Raw genomic sequence first — 20545 nt, forward strand, 5'->3', positions numbered from 1 at the left:
TCTACTTTTTCATTCATCTCAGGGCTAAGCAAAGACTAAGTGCTTTTCTATCTCCCCCAAGCCGAGCACTCCCAAAGCCCTATTTGCAAGGCCTGTGTCCGGCTCCTGTTCCATCAGCATAGCAGGGTTCCTACCACCACAATGCTGTGCGCCAGGATAAGGCTGTGCCTAGCACAAGGACCCCAAGACAGCGTTCATGGAGCCACTTTAACCTCATGGCCATGTCAGAAGGAGCAACACCCAAAACGTGACTGTAGCCCCAGTGGAAGCTGTGCTTTCCCACTGGAGGCTGCTTAGGAAAGCTGATTGTTTCTGCTGTGACTCTACGGACATCGCGGCTCATTCGGAGGTGCTTTCAGCCCTGCAGTGGCCTCGGGGGGCAGCGTAGGAGCTCACACCGAATACACTGCAGGAGGAGGGAGGATGGGGATGGCCGTCAGACAACGAGAAGCGCCTTCTCTGCTCGGGGACTCACCGCACCCTGCGGGAGTACGCGGATCTGCCCAACGTACGAGGCGATTTCCTGCCTCGGGCCCCACTCCCGCCACAGACCGCAGCGCTGCGGCCGGGGCTCACGGGAAGCCGCGGGGCCCAGAGCGCAGCCGCTCAACCCCTCGCGAGACGTGGCAGAGGCGCGCCCAGGCGCGGAGCAGGAAGCGGGAGGGAGGCGCCATGTTGAGGCCCGCTGCAGAGGTAACGGGGCCGGCCCCGCTGCCGCGGTACGGGAGGCAGTGGGTTGTGTGGCGACTGTGCTGAGTGTTTCGCCAGCGGCAGTGGGAGTGAGGCGCAAGGCTCTCCCCTCCGTGATACCGGGAGGGCGCTCCTCCGTGCCCTGGGCCAGGGGATGAAGTCCTGAGGCGCGGCAGGAGTGAGCGGTGCGGGGTCCCCCCAGTGCAGTCTCAGCTCACGTGGGACAAAAACCGGCCCGCTTCTCCCCTTGCCCGGTTTGCCCGTCAGCATGGTGCTAGCCCCGGCTCGGGGATCGGGCAAACACTCCCTGAGGAGCGGGGGTCGATGGTGGGTAGGTACCTGCTGGCTGCTTCTGATGGGGCGTGTTAGGAGTGTGAGGAGAGGCGACATTTCACCCCTAAGCAATACTGCAGTGCATCAGACTTAACCTACACGTGTCCAAGGATGTGGAGGAGGCACAGACATGAGAAAGTTCTAATGAAGGCTCCGGGGAGACCTAATAGCAGCCTTTTGGTACCTAGAGGGAGCCTGCAGGAAAGCTGGAGAGGAACTTTTTGCAAGGACACGTAGTGATAGGACAAGGGGGAATGGCTTTAAATGGGAAGAGGGTAGGTTTAAATTAGACATAAGGGAAAAAATCTTCACTATGAGACTGGTTTGTCACTGGCACAGGTTGCCCAGAGAAGCTGTGGCTGTCCCATCCCTGGCAGTGTTCAAGATCAGGCTGGACACAGCTTTGAGCCACCTGGTCTTAGTGGAAGATGTCCCTCTCTGTGGCAGGGGGTTGGAGCTATATTATCTTTAAGGTCCCTTACAACTGTAACCATTCTATGACTTGGAGTAAAAACATGGAGTTAGGCATACTCATTGCATTACTGAGGGACATTTTGGAGCATAGTACCAGTGTGCACTGGCCCACCCAATTTACAGGAGTGACTATGCAGGTTACAGTGGTACTGGTCAGCTGCTGGCATCACGAGGCCAACTCCAAGTCTCTCCCAGACAATCTGGCATCTGTGGCTGGCTAGCTTCTACCTCAGGCAAGTGTCAGCTGCTTTCAGACAAATACATAGGGCTGGGCTGCTTTTCCTTACTGATTTGTATCATAAGTGGTTGTAATTCCCACTTGCCGAAGAGGCTGACCTTGAAAATTGCAGTATAGGTACTATGATAAATTTTTAGATATTTATTATATAGGTCTCCATGCAGCATTATATCTTGAGATAAGTGAAATGCTGGCATAAATGTAGAAAGCAATTAGTTCATGCTTTTCAATGTAGTATTTTTTATGATTAGATATATATGAATCAATTTCATTTGTATTTTACATCTAATAATATCTTACAAATACCCTTTGTACACTTTCTCTGTAGAGGCATCAGGAGCATATGTGCTCTTCTGCATAAAAAGGATTTGTTTTTAGAGGAAAAATTTACCATTTTTCAGTGGAAAACCTGTAAAAGAATGTTAAAGCAGTATCTAGCGCTTGTCCCTGACAGTGAAATGAAAAGTAGAAACAGTACTGAGCTGAGGCTTAACTAGAAACAGAACATTAAAGTCATAAAAAGTCTGTGCTCTTCTGACAAATGATCAAAAGCTCATAAAAGTTGATAAAACATGTTTCTATTACTTACATGTTCCATCTTTATATTCATTTGTCAGCACAATTTACCATAAAAAGGCACTGCAGACTGAATGTATACTTTGGCTTGTAGTGTGATAGAATTGAAGTTTTGGATAGCTCTATATGAATAATCTTTAAAGCTGTTTTTGTCAAGGAAATGCTCCTGTCTGCAAGGCAGCCTGTTTTTTTTGACTTCTGTGCCAATGCAGAAGCTTACTGACAGGTACTGAGATACACCTTAGGAAAGCTTTGTTTATACTGAGGCTGTCCAGTTTTCAAATCAGTACATCTGCAAGAGAATATAAACAGTATTTCTGAAGACTGAATAATAAGTGGATGTGCAAGAATGTTAGATGAGATCTGTCACTTAAAAGCCAATTTTAAACCTGCAGCTCAGAGCAAGGTCCTTCAGTAGGTTTAAAAGAACCCACCCAGTTAATTCCACCTAGGTAAATGAACAAGAAATTCAAAAAAGAAGTTAGAAAATAGTGGAGGAGAGCTCTAATACCAAGCAGGAACATGTGAGATATCATTATAGGTGAACAAAAAAAGCATTGTTAATCTACAGTTACAATAGAGTGCTCAAAACTCTGATTCCTTCAAATACTGGTCCTTGAAGCCACGTTGTATATGATTGTGTAAGCTTGCTTTTTTAAAAAGTAAGCTTGTTATAATTTTATCTGTGATGGAAAGATGGGAACCGTAGAGGCTTACAGCCTTAAAAGAAGTGCAGAACAGGTCCCAGTTTTTTGCTTCTAAGAGCATTTTAGCATATGAGCCAATCTCAGTGTACTGAGAGTTTTGAATTATGATTTCCCAGTGTTTGGAGGACAGCATTATGAATGCTTCTTGTGCACAGACGTTGAGTAGAGGGAGCAGTCCACATGTCTGATACAATTCCAGTGGTATCAAGAGAGAGCGCACGAGTGCTTCACGAGCTGGAACTGTTAGCATTAATTCTGTAACCCATTGCAGTTAATGTATATTGAAGAAACCAGCTTTCCTTTGGAAGATGTCACTACTTGCTGAAATTATGCAGTTGGTTTGCTGTCCTAAATGATTGGAAGTGTAAATATGATAATTTGCATCCATCTGTAAACAGTTTAGGAGACATAAATATATTGAGTGAAAGAGTTAATAACACAAAGCTGCTAAAATCATATTGCTATTGCCTGGTGTGTTTCTTGAGTGATGAAGAATGTGTATAGCATCCCCTTGCTGTGAGAATATAGTGATATAATCTTCATATTGTCTTTCAAGTTTAACAATGCTACTAATAAATTCTTTTTGGTTTAAATTCTGTTGCTGTTGGAAAAACATGAATGGTAGAAAATTAAGGAAAAGTTTCATAAAGTGCAAAAAAATAATTTCACATGGTGAAATTCAGATACTTAAGTCACAATCTGTGTCCCTTCCATAGCTGCGTAGCATTAATTCATGTCTGCATCATCTGCTTAAATTTCATTCAGCACTCTTCTTTCCTGATGTGTATTTGTCACCTGTGGTCAAAAGGGTAGTTCATGTTTCAAAGATATACGCTATATATCAAAAGTCTGACTTTTGACCTGCTGGAAGCTCCATCTAGTACCTCATACTGGCGACTAGTGGAAAGTGGCTGAGAGAAAAGGTATTCCTCTGCTAGCTTTGGTAAGGCTTTGTCATAAAAATTTGAAAAACCAGAGAACCCCATGAAAAAACTGTGACCTTGTGCCCAAACTTGAAAGTGTGATTTTGAATAAAATTAATTAATACTGAAAAATGATCACCACCCACTGACCAATACCCAGCCCAACCCAAGCAGCTATCTGCCCTTCCAGGTGACTCCCCCAGTTTATACACTGGGCATGATGTGCTGTGGTATGGAATACCCCTTTGGCTAGTTTGAGTCAGGTGTCCTGTCTCTGCTTCTTCCTGGGTTTTTGTGCCCCTCCTCAGAGGCAGAGCATGAGAGACTTAAAAGTTCTTGATCAAAGAAAACAATACTTAGAGAAATCATCTCTTTCTTTGTGTGAAATGGTTCAAGTTTTCAAGCAAATGGAAGCACGTTATTTATACATAATTTCAGATTAAATTTAATCACAAATCTCTCTGATATTTTATTATTGCCCCACTGAATCATGATGTATTAGAATCTGTATAGCTATTCTATTGTGGAAGACATTAGTGATACCTTTACTTGATATTTGCAGTCTGTAACTTGTTAAAACTAAATTTTGTACAATTTTTTTTGACAACTTCAAAGTATTTTATTAAAAAGGTCAACCACATAATAGACGTAGAGATTTCAAATAAGTGGAATAATGCATTACGTGTAACACTTTCAGGGTTTAAGTTTTTTATCTAACTTGGATAACCATGCAACTGAGTGGGAAAAATTCACAGGTGTAAGGCAGACAAGATACAGGAAAAGATAAAATACCTCCCAGTAAGAATCAGTTTAATTCTGAACTATTAAAAGAACCTGTTAGCAAGGTAACATCTCTGCTGGGATGTGTGTGCCCACTGTAACATCATCTGGACCTCCTAGAACTCAAAACAGCTATATCTGTTCAGTTCATAAAGAATTTCCCAGATACATTTTGCCATGGGACAAGTCAAAAGTGTTATTCATCTGGTGTGGCTGTAATATTTGGAGTCTTTTCTTGAGCCCCAGCTTATATACTAAGGTCAAACAAAGCCAGTAGCTAAGCAGTCTGGGTAAGGCAGCACCTGTTCCAATCTCATTAAATCCATGGATGTTTGATCTTACTAAAAAAATGTGCTGAGAACCCTACTCTGGGGTAGACTCTGGATCAGGCTTAAAAATTCTTCTTTGTAAAAGAGGCTGTTGTGCACATCTTCACATGAATGCAATGTACTCTGCCTTCTCTCGCCTGCAAACCCCTCTTGGGAAGAAAGCTGTGGGAGAATGGTTCCAGTGAGAGAAACACAAGGTAGATGCAGTGTAGCTCCAGATAAGAGTGCTGTAGTTCAAGCAGTCAATGTAAAAGATGGAGAGCAAAGCTATTTATCTATCAGACTACTTTCCATCATGCACAAACTTTTTCACCAGATGTTGTCCTTGAGAATTTATTGAAACAGTGTTTTCTGAAGTATTCTTCCTTAATTTTCATTTTCTTGATTGCTGTGGCTCTATTCTGTTGTTTTAAAAAGAATAAAAGGTGCACTTTGTCTCTGGTATTACAGTGATAGAGTTGTGCAAGTGAAGTAAAGACTTTTGGGGAATGGGTTTGCAGTAATCCTGAGCTCACTTAATTTGCTGCTTCTTGATCTTTGGCTAAGAGGTGGCTCTCTTGGTCAGTGAGGTATCAGTGGTCATGGACATCTGACAGTAGTACTGTTGTATCATCTCATTATGTATCATCTTATTATTGTATTTAGCTTTATTAGCTAAATAAAAAACTTTGCTTTCTGAAGAATAACCACATGAATAAAGCTATTTCTCTACAGTTCAGAAATTTGTCAGTGTGGAAGGGGTTCTTGCTGAGAGGGAGGAAGAGCTCTTATTTTTGCCAAGATGAAATAAAAGCCCTGGAAAATGATTTATTGGTGTCATCTTTGATGTGTCTTTCACTGTAGTAAGTAATGTTTTTGAGTCTGAAGGCTGGCTGTGAGACTTCTCTGGTTTCTACTTAGGCTCTGAGTTTAAAATAGCATTTGATTGTTTTTGTTGTTTATATGGAGTTTAGGTTGCCCAAATCAAGAAATATACGGTATGTCCAACACTCTGCTGTGTGCATTTTTGGCAGAAGTTTTATTGCACCATTAAGAGTACTTGGCTTCTTCTGATCTTTATGTTGGCTGTGGTCTGGATTTTCTACTGATTACATAGAATTCCTTAGAGAAAAAATCATCTACTTTTGAGATTGGGATGAGGAAGGAGTGGTGTTTAGCCTTCTCTGCCCTTCCAAGACATTCATCCATACTTACTTGGATGCATTCTGAGTTTGTGTTGATTTATTAGTGGGAGTTATCTGTGCTAAGGAAAAATAGGTTATGGCGTTGAACCAGATAGGCATATAGCAGAGAAAAGGCATTTACCCTAAATGGTTTTGGAGAGGACAGTGTGTTTCTCAGGGACTGGCTTTGCAGTTAGCAGCATTGGTTGCTTGGTTGGTTGGTTTTTTCCTGCTTAGTCATTTTACTGTTTAAAAAAGTTCTGATTCAATGTGGTATTATTTACAGGAAGGCCATACTTTAAGCTGAGATAGACTGATCTTTTTTTCCTTAGGAGTAAACGGACTTACAAGATTTTTATTGATCACCATCATTTATTCTTGTATACAGGAATGACGCATTATATGATGCAGTCAGTGTGAGAGACCTAATGATTTAGCAGGAAAGTGCTTCATCACCACAGCATTACAGGGTCTCATTGTAAAACAAGTCAGTTTCTACCTTGTAACCTTCAATAGATACTTGGAATTCAAACAGATGTTCTCATGCATTGCTAAAGTTAAGCAGGGTGGAAATGCCTTGTTTAGTTGCATGGGAGATGAGAATGTTCATTTTGTGCTGCACAAAACTGTGATACTATCATTTGTACTTTCATTCTTGCATCTCTACAATAAAAAACTTCGTAACTTACTTGAATAAACAAATCCTCCTTTCTTGGATTCCTTACTTCTTGGAACTAGGAACGCAGCAGAATAGTGCTGACTGAGTATGATTCAGTTAATTTAGCAAATACTTGTTCAGCAGCATTTGCCAAATATTATCAAATCAGGTATAAAAGTGGTCAGATTCCAAATTCAAACGAAAGAGGAATATACAGGTCAATGACTGGATAAGGGATGCACACTTTCCCTCCTGTCTGTATCCCAGCACCTTTGGACTTACAGGTTTATGTTTTTTTTTTTTTCCCAAAGCAAATAGGTACCTAAAAATGTGAAGTCTCCTAAAGGTCATAGGAAAATTATTTTGTCTTTTTTCTTAATAGGCTGGATGTTCTCATTATGCACATTTCACAAGGCTCATGGGTTTGCTATGCACCAGCTCCCTCAAGCGGTAAAATAATTTTCCATTTGGAATTGCAACTTGGTTTCTGTGAAACACTTGCTTTCTCCTCAAAAAGTTTTAAGGCTTCTCCCAAATTCCTCTTTATCTTTTTTTTTTTCTTTTTTGTTTTTCCCTTCCCTCAAATTTTGAACATTATGAACAGCTCCTTAGGATTGTGGAGTTGTCAAAGAAGTAGAGCTGCGGTTTAAAATATTATCTTTGTTCTGCAGCTGACCTATTGAACCAGTTTAGGAAGGTCATTTCACCCTGTAAGCTTTACTTCTGTTATCTGAGAACTAGAGAGAATGACAAATATTTGTAGACAGAGTATTTTTAATGCCTACCTCTCAATTCTTTTTAAAAGTAGTTTGTATTTCAATCAGTGATTCTGCTTACCTGACACAGCATAAAACTCAAAAATGCCTAGTCAGTGGGCACTTAGAGATCTGGCAGCTGTCTTGGGAATTGCAAACTTCCACTATTCTTTGTACAAAGCAACAAAGTAAAGCATACACATACGTGGAGGCTTTGCAATCCTACCGCAAACACCAAAACCCTGTTTTACAGCAGGAACATTAGAGTTCAAGGAACTGGAGTCTGAGCAGGAAAGAACTACAGCTTGCTATACCTAAGTTCCCAGTGAACTTTGGCTAGAAAATACACTCCAATTTTACCACTGTATCAGTAATTTCTCATTTCTCCCTACAAGAATATGAAAAACATGTTTTCTACAGTTGTCTGAAGAGATCGCGTTGTGTGATTAGAGAAGTTTCTGCATGACATCCAGACTTAGTATGAAATGCTATGCAGGGTTTCCAGTATTAAAGAAGAGCTCTGCCTCATCTTTTGAAGGAAGGCAGCAGTAGTAAAGTAAGCCATTTCATAACTGTATATGTTATTTAGAAGTTGAGGAGTCTCTCTTAAATTTTTCATCCTGTAAAATAACGGTCTGTGTCAACCTTGGTGATAAATCCAATCCTTGCTTGATTTATAGGGCAACAAGTGCACAGTTTTGTTTTTCTACCACACTTTTCATATTGAAGGATCCTTTGCAAACTAGGTACACATAGCAAAGCCAGTACTATTCCAAGAATTCTTCTCCCTACAAACCTTTCTATTGTCACTGACAAAGACATGTTTATTACTTTTATTTAGTGGTCTCTTTGCTGGCTGTTTTTTATGCTTCTGCTAGTTACCAGACGATACCCTGCTCCACTGAAATAATTAATTAAGGATTTGGTTCTGATTTTGTCATTATTTTGATAACTTACTTTTTTCTGTTATTTTCACCTAGATTTGCTTAGTAAGTTTGAAGGGAGTCATCACTCAGTCCTACCTCTTTGCTACATGTTGTACATGTTGAGGAAAGTATTCCCTTAGAAGTGATTGTTTTGACTTAAATGTGAATAGTCTGTTAGGTGGTTGAAATTCCAAAATTATTTTAAAACCATTGTTTATATTTTGGTGCCCATATTCTGTTTTCAGTTTATGTATGTAACTGTAAATGGCATAACATTTATGTACTTGAATTTAATGTTGCATAAACTTGAAATGGTTAATACATGACTAAGAATATCTTAAATTTTGTAATAGGTTATTGCCTTAGCGTACATGTGGAAAAAGTCCTGAGGTAGAACATATATACTGCATTTAACCCACTCTAAATCAGCCTTTTATGTATCTGGCAGAGTTAACAAATAAAAAACTAAACCAGGTTGTCTTAGGTTTGCCTATTAAGTAAAAAGCATCTTAGTGTGGGTGATGAATTAGCATACATCAGCTCCTTCTGAGTAGCTGTAAGTGTCCAATAAGTGTAAGGTAACTCATTGAGTGTGTGGCAGAATGGCTGCATTCTTACTGCAGATGCCAGTGTGGGGACTTTAGGTCCCCTCAGAGGTTTTGTGTTAGTCACCCCAGCTGTCAATGCCTACTTGTAGCTGTGGAGCCAAAGGAGTCTTTGCAGCCATATAATTTTCTTGTGTGAATTACACAAATGGGCATATTTTCACCTTGCCACCTTGGTGGGCTGCCTAGGATCAGGTGGATAACCATGAGCAAGGATGACTACCATAAAACAGATGATCTCCATGGACTTTAATCATCATTTCTTACATACAGATCTTCACCCTGCACTATAAGAGAGAAAACTTTCTCTGAAGCACAGCCCTCTATGAAATATCGAAATACCTCACCTTTGTCCAGGATCAAAGCATATGCATGGACTAATAGCAGCAGTGCACTTTGTGAGTAGTTTTTATTTCTGTGTGTCAATAGTCCTGTATACTAAGTATTATTAATTCATGAAGTCATTTTCATTTGGGTAAGTATATTTTATGGTATGTGTAACATAATACAATACATACATACACACATACAAGAACTGAAGACAATTACACTTGGAGTATGTTGGGAGGAGCTCTTGATTCCAAGGCATCGGACAATCATACTGGTTGAGCATGTAACTGTGTCATCAGCTCTGCTCTGTTTGCATGAAAAACAGTAAATCAGTAGATCATCATTTTCTGATGTCAGCTACTTGGTGTTCTGGAGACAGGGAACTGTCCTGCTGTAGCGATGGCTGCACAACATAATAAAACATCTCTTTCTACTCTCACAGCCTATGTGTGGTCCTGCAGCAGAACAGATGATTAGATACAATTATATGTGCTCTTCAGTATAACGAAGCATGGAGTTTAACTTTATAGTATTTGAAAAATATACCCTGTTTTTCTGGTTCTGAAATGTCTTGACCAGTAAATCAGTTCCTGTAATAGTTATTACTGAGGTTTTGCAAGACTCCAAAATGTTGAGACGAGAAGGAGCTGTTTAAATACACATTAAGTGAATGCAGAGGGTTCGAATTCACATTAAGTGAATTCACTGGAGATCAGGTTGTTCTGTGGTTAAGGATTATAGAAACAGATGACGGTTCATGCTCTTTGTCTCTGTCCTTTTCTTTTGTGGAGCTCTGAGGCCCTACCTAAAGTTTGAACTTATTTCTGTCATGCATAAAACAGGTTAGCTGGGCTGGTGGTTACAGAAAGTAACAGAGCATGTGAATCACCCAGCTCTTATCACTTGTCGCTTCTTTCTCCCCATTTGTAGGAGGCTTCATCATGGAAACAATGATGGTGCAAGAAATCTGCTTGAGTTCTTTTAAATACAGACATCTGTAGCTAGCCTTGTGTCAGCCTATCAGGCAGATGACTTTTGCTAGGGTAGAATCAGGGTGTGTATAACTTCAGACAAAAACCTGGTTTTGTGCACAAGTTTAGAAGACAAACTCCTAAGAAAAGAGGAACACTCAACCCAACACATTCAAATCTGCATTCAACATTTAATTCTCTTTTCCAGCAGAAAGAAGAATAATGTTAGCAGTATTAGCACTTTCTGTGTGTAAATTTCACAACAGCAATGTACTGAGCATTTTTTGGTGAAAGGGCTTGATAAAAAGGAATTGAAAGGAAATATTCAAGCCATGAGACTGATTCTGAAATCCTCTTTTTCTTTTCATTTAACATGTCAGAATGTATAGAAGCCTGCTTTAGTAATTCTGTGGCTGTAAGAAAATAGGTACTTTTTAGGAGATAAAGGGATATGTATTTTAACTTTTTAAGAATTTCCAAAAATAACAATTAGGAGTTTGTAGATTTCACTGTTTTGAAGCCATTTTGTAGATATTGCTGGTTTTGAGCTGCCCTTCCTCAATAATCAAATAGAAATATGATGCCAGGCTGGAAGGGCACCTCAGTTAAAAATTTATTAGTCTGACTTGCCTCTTTGTTAGCAACTATAAAGAGAAACTTTTGGAAGAGATATATAAGTGATTTCTTGCATAGCAAGTGAAAGGTGAGCGTCATGTAGGAACTAGAGTGGCATTTTGGGTTGAAGGTCCATGAAATTATATCAGGGTCACTTTAACTTGCTGCAGAGTAGCCCCAGACTTTCACTTTGCAGCTCCAAATAGACTGCATTCAGCTACTTACTGCATAGTAATTGAAGAAATGCCTGATACTAAGTTATGGTGATGTATAAAAGTTTGTCAAAAGGCCTGAAAACTGTGGCATCTCCACAAGGTGCTGGAAAAAGTAATTTATGTCAGTGTTTTTTAGTCAGATACCATGCCCACATTAGCTGTTTAATTTTATTCTTTTGAAGTTAACAAAGGCTTGAGGAAAAAGTCTGAAATGAAAATAACCCAACCAACCAATCAAAACCCAGGCAAAAATCCGCACAAAACAAAAAACCACAATTCCCAGTATCTCATCTGTCTGCTGTAGAAGTTAATACTAACTAAAACAATGTGAGTGTGTGAGGTTTCTTAAACTTTCTAGCTTTGAGTGTTTTATGGGTCATGGGATAATAATACTACCTGTAATCTCATACAGCAGAGTGGTTGTGTATTAATCTACTTTGCAGTAGTTGATTTTTCTTTGCAGGAGATTCCCTGAGAACATCTGTTGTAGTGTGCATGCAAGACTATTTTGGCGAGACCATGTTCTTTTCCTTAAATATTAGTTTAATACCCTACTTTTAAGTTGTTAACCCTACTATAGTAGAAGTCCCCGTAGGTTTTCTTTTTTGGCAGTATTTTTCTGGTACAAGTTAGACTACCCATAGCCACTTGCATTTTTCCAGGACCCAGGCTTCTCTGCGTTTTACATTTGCTCCACTAGCCCTACACCATTTAAGGTAAAAGCTGGAAAAAAAAATTAAAATGGTGTAAATTATCATTAAAAAAACAAACTTATAAGAATATACAGAAAATTAATTCATGTCATAACTGCAATAAATACAATAAACATTTTTTTTGCTTTCAGGTTTCAAAATGTCTGACCAGAAAAACATTGTACACAGAGCCCACTGTATTGAAAAACTACTATCTGAGAACAGTTTCCAAGATGTAGAATATCATCTTAAAGAACTTGAAGATGTTGATATGACTACAGAGTATCTTCAGGGGACAGGAGTTGCCAAGGCTGTATATAGAGTACTCAAGAGCTGCCCTTCAGCAGTGTTAAAAAAGAAAGCAAAGCAGTTACTGTCAAGGTGGAAAGCACTTTACAAGAATAACTGTGTTGAATCGATCCAAGTTAAAAAGTCAGATTTTGTATATGTAAAAAAGGAAATTGCATATCTTAGCGTGGTTCCTAGAGAACAATCACTGTCTAAAGAATCAAGTCAGCAGGAGGCATTAGATGATACTAGTTCTAAAATGTTGATCCCATCACAAATTGTTAAAAATGTAGTACATAATGAGGCAGAAGGCAGCATGAATCAGCTTTCTTCTGAGAAACATCACACTGATAATGAAGATTCTAAACTTCTTCCAAACCAGGCAAGTCTGCAGCAGGATCCAGTGAGAGCTCTGAGGTGTAAATGTACGGATCTTCTTTATAAATCTTTGGCTGGTTCTGCCGAAGACGAAGAAGAAACTGATAAATGGCTAGAGCTAGCTAAAGAAATCGAAAAATGTATTTTTGATCTTCATGCTAAAAGTGACAAAAAGTATAAAAATTGCATCAGAAGCAAAATTGCTAACCTGAAGAACCCTAAAAATTGCCACCTAAAACATAACCTTTTTTCAGGGACTTTGAGTCCAAAGGCTTTTGCTGAGATGACAGTGATGGAAATGGCCAGCGATGAACTGAAACAGCTGAGGGCTCGGTACACTGAATCATCTCTTCAGGAACATCAGCTTCCACAAGCTATCAATGGCACACAGACAAACAAAATAAAGTGTAGGCGTTGTGAAAAGTTTGATTGCACAGTCACTATGATCACCAGAGGAGCTCTCTTTCTTCCAGGTTGGGTGAGAAACACAAATCCAGATGAACAAATGTTGACTTACGTTATTTGTAATGAATGTGGAGAACAGTGGTATCACAGCAGATGGATTTGTTTATAATGCCATCCCTCTTTAATAAGCAGTTTAGAACCAGATATGAGACAGGATTTCAGTTGAAACTGTAATTTAAATTTTTTTTATTGGTACTATGTAGATACTGCAAGTAAAAAGGAAAGAACCAGGTTTTAAAAATTGCTAAGTTATTTTTGAAGATGACTTGAATAAATCTATGTGGTTTTAAGTAATGTCAATATGTAAAGAAATAAAGAGGAAAAATGGTAATAGTGTGTCCGAGAGTGGAATATTCACTGGTAAATCCATTAAAAATATTCCAGATGTTGCAGGGTTTTTCCCAGAGATGCTGAGTACATGGGATTTTCATGGTCTTCAGTGGGAGTTCTTTCACAGTATGTAAGCTTCATTTAGAATCAACAAACTGTTCCCAAAACTGCAATTTACAGACTTGTGTGCACTGCAGAATGTTCAGCATAGATTCACTCTGTAATTAAATGACTTTTTGCAAGTAAGTGTTAGGTTATTAAGTTCAAGAGGTAATGTCTAAGAGGAGAAAAAAAACCAGAATGAATAACAGTGTAAAAGAGGGAGAAGGAGCTAGCTAATGAATGGAGAAATTAAATTCTTTAGCTTTCTACAGCTGTTGGGAGGAAAATGGGACTTGTGACAATCTTGACAGTTTGCAGTTCAAATTTGCAGTGTAAAGTGATGTGTACTGTTACTGTCAAGAAATTAATGGAGAATCAGGCAATAATTTATTTTTTTTAAAAAGTATGTTATTAAATTTGTCTTTATTTAATAAAGGCATTAAACTAATCACTTTCTGAATGGAAATTTTTTCTTGAGCTGGTACATCTGTCCTGCACTGAACAAATTCATGTTTTTATATAGTGCAGATTACCCAGAAAAATTAATATGAGGAGCTCTAACAGCTGAAGTGTTTATGTGTTTTTGTTCCAGAGGCAAAGGATTCCCACTGGCTGTATTCCAGGAGCATTTATTTATCAAAGCAAAGCAAACAAACAAACAAAAAAGCAACCAAAAAAAGAGCACCTCAGCATTCTTTTTCTGGAAAATATAAAATGGCTTCAAATTCAGCTGAGTACTTAGAATGGAGTATGTATCAGCAGTTAAGGAAATGTTTCTTTTCTGAACTGGGAGAACCACTCGAGTCCAGGTGTCTTTCACAGGTGTCTGTTGGTTTGTAGAAGACTGTGTTCATGTCTGTATTTTAATTTCTTCACTGGTTTTGAGTTACTGTAATGTTTACATGGGAGGAAATGGGTCTTGCATTGAGTCCTGATTTTATGAGTACATCAGTGTGTCAACTCACAGACCTAAGAAAATGCAGTCAAGAATAAATCTGCTCTGCCAGCCTGCTTCTTGCAGCAGATCAGTGGTACTGTCTGTACACATAACTTTCATAATGAATTTCCTTGTTGGAGCATGCACACAATGGTGAAATGGGTCAGTAAATTGTCAAAGTCATGCTTTAGGCACAGGAGAAAGTGTTTAGTTTCAGTCTTATATAAACAATAAAACTGCATACTTAGCATTAATGGAGGTATCTTTTACAAATGGATCAGGCTTTTTGCAGTTCAAGGCTAAAATGCATCAGCTGAGCAGAGACACTTGGTGAGTGTCTGCTGAAGGAATTAAGGGCAGTTCCTCCACCTATCTGGCTGTCACACAGCTGAGGCTGGTCAGCTTTTCAGGGCTGAGGCACTGCCCTGGAGCTCTCCAGCCACATGACCTGTCAGAGAAAGGAGTTGTGGCATGGAATGAGAAAATAAAGCTAGTGGTGACCTAAAAGCCAGCCAGGAGTGAAAATAAAAGAGAAGACGGGCCTTTATGTGTATATGGTGAAAATGGTGTGTAACCTGATTTTACAAAGAGGTGCTTACAACTGCTCTACTGGAAAAAACTAAGAAAAAAATCTTTTCCATTCTGTGAAGTGTTAACTTTCAGCAGTATGACTTACTGTGATTTATCATGTGAAAAGGTGTGTTTTAATGGAATTCCACTGATGTAAAACAAATATTTAAGCATTATGCCAGACCTCCAGTGTTCAGTTGATTAACCAGTCAGTTTAATAACCAGCCTTTCTTCCTGCTTGTTTAAGTGGAAGTACTTCAGTGGCAAGTACTATTTTCAGTAAAACTCTAGGAAAGCAAACACATCTGTGTTACTAGTTCACAGTAAGCACAAAATTGTGTGCTGTTGTTTTGGAGGTTGTGGTCCTATTGAGGGGAGCTATTTGCCAGTTCTGTGCAGTGTCAGAACACTGTATAGCAGGAGAGTTTTATTTTAGCTGTGAACAACAGACAGTTCTAAATAATTTCTGCCTGCAGATGGTTTTGAAGCCATTCCAATAATGTACAGCTCATCCAAGTTTTATCTTGGCAAAGTGAAATGTTACAAGTCATGGACAGTGGTTTTAACAGAAAATTATATTTTAAGGGTAAAATTTGTAACCGTTATATTGACTACATTTGTGATGTAATGTTGTAACCATAGAATAGTTTGTAAGGGACCTTCAAAGGTTATCTAGTCCAAACCCCTCTTCCACTTCATCAGGTTGCCCAGAGCTGCATCCAATCTGGCTTTGAATGTCTCCGGGGAGGATGCATCTACACTCGTCTGAGCAACCTGTGCCAGTATTTTACCACACTACTTGTAAAAAATTTCTTCCTTGCTTCCAGCCTGAATCTGGCCTCTTTTAGTTGAAAACCATTACCCCTCATGCTATTGCAACAGGCCCTGCAAAAAATGTCTCTCCCCATCTTTCTTATACATCCCTTTTAAGAACGGAAATGCTGCAATAAGGTCTGCCTGGCATTTTCTCCAGGTTGAACAACCCCAACTCTCTCCACCTTTCTTCATAGAACAGGTGCCCCAGCCCTCTGATCATTTTTGTGACTCTTCTCTGGACCTGAGGACCCCAGAGCTGAACACAGTACTCCAGATGGGGTCTCACCAGTGCAGAGCAGAGAGGGAAAATCACCTCCCTCAGTCTGCTGGCCACACACCTTTGATGCAGCCCAAAATACAATTGGCATTCTGGGCTGCTAGTGCACACTGCTGGGTTACATCCAATCTTTCGTCTACCAGTACTCCTAAGTACTTCTCCTCTGGGGTACTGGTGTAACCTCTTTTGAACTGTCCATCAATAAATGTATAGTGCTAAGCCATATGCCCCAACAGGTCTGGGGTTTTCTACAGATCCACATTTATTGAACAGCTGGGAAAATGTGAACAGCTGATATCTTAAAAGTTCTTCAAATCACTGAGCAAGCCTGCCTTACTGTGACCTAAGTGAGCCCTGCCTGCAGCAGCACAAGAGTCATTTGGCTCTTCTTCTAAGATACAGAAGTAATAAAATGTAGTTACTAACAACTGCAGTAGCACTTTATATGATATAGAAACAACTGCCAGTAAATACATATTGACAAATAATGAATTGTAATCATGCCACTTTCACAACTGTCCCTGAACTTTCTTCTGTCCATTTCAAACGAAGAGCAGTCAGAAGTCTTAGGGCAAGCCCTCAGCATTTTAAAGTAATTTTACATGGTAATACATTGTGAGCAGGCATTCCTCCATTGCCTTCTTTCCCAATAACGATTGAACCTGAGAGCTGGCTTTGCAACTAATCCAGTTAAATCTATACATTAAAGGATGAGAATATATTTGTAAATCTTGTGAAATCCAGAATTTCTGTTCCTATTTACAGAGATGGAGCCCTTTTATTCAGGAGTTACCTCACCTAAGCTGCTGGCTGCTGGTTAAAGATATGCATAGTTGCTAGATTGTTATTACCTGAAAGCCAGACACAAAATGCACTCCTGCTTGCCGGGATAGTAGTTTGGCACAAGGAGGAGATCTGGGAATACTGGCAGAAAACAGCAGAAAATGTTGGGGGGCAGGGAAGCTGAACAGGACCTGTTTTAAGTGTGCTGAGGACACAACTCTTTAGGAAATAGAGCTTTGTTTCAGGACTGGTGAAAAAGCTCATCCAGGTTTGGTTTCACTTTATGCCTAGGTCATACTGGTAAACATGCTGCTGGCAACTCTACATATAACAGTGAAACTGTATACAATATCATGAATCATTGTATTCCCTTCTTGGGTTATTTTCACCTAAGATAGTTCGTTGCTACTTTGGCCATTTTTCTGTGTTTGTATCCAATGTTTGTTACTTTAAAGTTTTAATAGAAAACAGGTGTCATGTGTAGCATAGTGTGACACTATATATCAGAATATTCGACAGACGTGAAGTGGCAAGTATGAGATGGTCATACAAGTAAATCATTGCTCTTATTTAAAGAGGTGTGGTCATAATTTCACTAAGCAAAGCACTGCCCCAGGCTGCAGTTTGTTAATAGGTTATATTGTCCCTACCCAGACTGTGTAACTGCGCAGGCTTAAAATGTTTGACTGGATAAGATTGTGTGCTTTGGCTCAAAAAGGCTCTAAAGAGTCAACTTGGACCTACACAGCGTACATGCCAGCAGGAGGGTCTAGATTGTGGTAGTGCAGGGAGTAGTGGAGTCTAGAAACAAGAATAAAAAGGAAAGCTTTGAAAAGTGATATTCTTATATGTTGTTAAAATTGTCTTTTTCTTTTTTTTTTTTCCAGTTTGTCCAGATGTGAAAAAGATCTCTTAACTTTTTTAAGCAGAGACAATTTTAGTATGATGTTTAGTATATCCATATTGCTACTCCACAAAGAAGCACGATATTAGAGGTGATCCAGACATGGAACAAATCAGGCTGAATAAAAGTAACCAAAAATTAGCCAGCTAAGTCTGAAGTCCGTATGTGTTTTCACTAGGTTTTCCAGAGAGGCTGCAAATTCAGCTACTTCTTGAATCCTATGATTTAATAGTAGCAACATGTTCTTAAATGTAGATTGCACTCAAAGCTCAAGCAGCTTGGGGCTGCAGGACTTGCAATACATGTCTTGAAAATATGAGCGCTAATTAACAACTAATTTCACACACCTTTCAATGTAAAAACAAATATATTATTAAGAAGAGCTCTGCTAATTAGAATCAGTCTTGCTCCTTTAACATCAGTGACAAAACTCATGGTTCCTGGGGATCCACGGCCAGATCAATTTAATTCTGTTCTATTGAGTGCTTTTTGATTCTCCCTCTTAACCATCTCACTATAGCACTTTTCAGGGAGGTACTCGGCTGCCATTTGTTGTTTATAACTCTTTTTTCCTTTCCAAACCCAAAGAAAATTTGTGCTGTTTATTTTTTATTTAAAGTGTGTTCTTTTTAGTCTGCTGTGCTATGTACATCTGTTACTAAAGCCAAAAAATGCAGCTCTTTAAACAAAAAAAGAACAGCTTTTTCTGACAGAAAGAAAAGTTACCTGGTAACAGGCTGTGGTTAAAGAGCAAGTATGTTGAATTACAGTCCTTCAGGGAATCATCAGGATGTAATGGCCCAGTTCACTGAGTGCCTGGAAGATAAGGAAAGAAACAAGAGCACTTTGATAATTTCTTGGATTGCTTAGGGGCTGGCTTGCTGCATTCTGGTTTTAACAGAGGCATAAAGGCAAGTGACTTCATATTCCCCTGTTTAGTACTGCTGTAATTCAGCCAGGAGGTGACAAAGTCAGGTTTTACTGAGGCCATGTCATCACTTGCCAGGATGGAACAAAGTCTCCTTGCCAACTACAGATGGCAAAAAGCATTATTGACAAGCTCTATAATATGAGAGCTTTGCTGATACAGAGCTTTCTCATACACACACACACAAAATTGCCCTTTATTTGTTATTGGGATACTATTTGTGCTGTTTACTAGCATGTGACATAAAGACCTCTTCCTGAATACAGCTCTGTGAATAAAATCTTTAAGGTGCAGAGTATACTTTCAGATGAACATGCACATGAGGGAGCAGTAAGGGGTGGTGGGCCCACTGTTAGGACCCTACACTGGCTGAGGAATTTAAAATGGGAGTGATTTTGGTGCACATGTTTCAAATCATCTGTCTGTACCTAAGAACAGGCAGGTTTACTTCATGTGACCAGCTCCATCACTGGCATTATTTGTTCTAGAGTTTTTGATTGTTCTGCAGCAACTATTGGCTTTGTTACACACGAGTACTACTAACAGGATGGACACAAGGGAAAAGGACCTTTAGTTCTTGATCCTCAGGCATGTATGCATGTGTTTTAATTGTAGAACTAAATCTATTAATTCTCAGTTATGCCTACAATATCATAAGCATAATAGGCCATGGTTACATTATGGCCCTTTTCTATTTTCTTGTATGATCCCATATAAAAGAAATAAAAATACATCTTCTATCTAAAACTTAAGAATTTTGTTTTTAACTAGATTTTTAAGAATATGAGAGGCCTGGACAAGTGGGCCCATGTGAACTTCATGTTGTTCAACAAGGCCAAGTGGAAGGTCCTGCATCTGCATTGGGGCAACCCCCAGTATCAGTGCAGGCTGGTAGATGAAGTAATTCAGAGCAGCCCTGCAGAGAAAGATTTGGGGGTACTGGTGGATGAAAAGCTGGACATGAGGTGGCAGTGTATACTTGCAGTCCAGAAAGCCAACCGTATCCTGGGCTGCATCAAAATGAGTGTGACTAGCAGGTCGAAAGTGGTGATCCTGTCCCTCCCTCTACTTTGGTTTTGTGAAACCCCATTTGGAGTATTGTGTACAGTTCCAGTGTCCTCAACATAAAAAGGGTATGGAAGTGTTGGAGCAAGTCCAGAGGAAGGCCATGAAGGTGATCAGAGGGTTGGAGCACCTTTCCTATGGAGACAGGCTGAGAGATGGAGTTGTTTAGCCTGAAGAAGAGAAAGCTCCAGGGAGACATTAGAGCAGCTTTCCAGTACCTAAAGGAGTCTTATCAGAAAGATAGGGACAAACTTTTCAGCAGGGCCATTTGTGATAGGTGTCTGCCCCATCCCTGGAAACATTCAAGGTCAGGCTGGACAGAGCTCTGAGCAACCTGGTCTAGTTGAAGGTGTCTCTGCTCATTGCAGGGGTATTTGACTACATGACCCATAAAGATGCCTTCCAACCCTAAGTATTCTATGATTCTATGAAGTATCTCCCTTAAGTGTATCCAAATGTCTGAGAACCAGAGTTGTCTCAAGAAAGATGGTAGATTCATCCCACAAGATATCAAGTGCAAACCAGTAATTATCTCCTCCACTTCTAAATGCAGGTTGACTTTTTTTTTTTTTTTTTGGGGGGGGGGGGGGGGGAAGAGGGTATGGGGTTTTTGTTGTTTTTTTTTTTTTCCTTTAATCATTTTAAATCACAAAATAATGCAGTAACTGAAAGACCATTTTTCTGCTCCTCCAGCACTTACTTGTATTTTACTTTAGCATTGT

The 20545-nt window shown here is 39.6% G+C and overlaps 1 protein-coding gene across 6 annotated transcripts; it reads left to right on the forward strand.

The window, feature by feature from the left end:
* Positions 1-521: 521 nt before the first annotated feature.
* On the forward strand, positions 522-14078 carry TCEANC (transcription elongation factor A N-terminal and central domain containing). 6 transcript variants are annotated; one of them, XM_031051189.2, is made up of 3 exons: positions 522-693; positions 9431-9555; positions 12133-14078. In XM_031051189.2, the coding sequence occupies exons 2-3, from the start codon at positions 9483-9485 to the stop codon at positions 13218-13220; spliced, it is 1161 nt and encodes a 386-aa protein (XP_030907049.2). In that variant the 5' UTR covers positions 522-693; positions 9431-9482; the 3' UTR covers positions 13221-14078. The 6 variants fall into 6 exon arrangements, with proteins under 6 accessions (XP_030907049.2, XP_005151498.2, XP_033916088.1 ...); XM_034060197.1 differs by lacking the exon at positions 522-693 and adding an exon at positions 704-1021; XM_005151441.4 differs by lacking the exon at positions 9431-9555.
* Positions 14079-20545: the final 6467 nt, after the last annotated feature.

Source organism: Melopsittacus undulatus, chromosome 2, assembly GCF_012275295.1.
Source record: "Melopsittacus undulatus isolate bMelUnd1 chromosome 2, bMelUnd1.mat.Z, whole genome shotgun sequence".
NCBI classification, from domain to species: domain Eukaryota; kingdom Metazoa; phylum Chordata; class Aves; order Psittaciformes; family Psittaculidae; genus Melopsittacus; species Melopsittacus undulatus.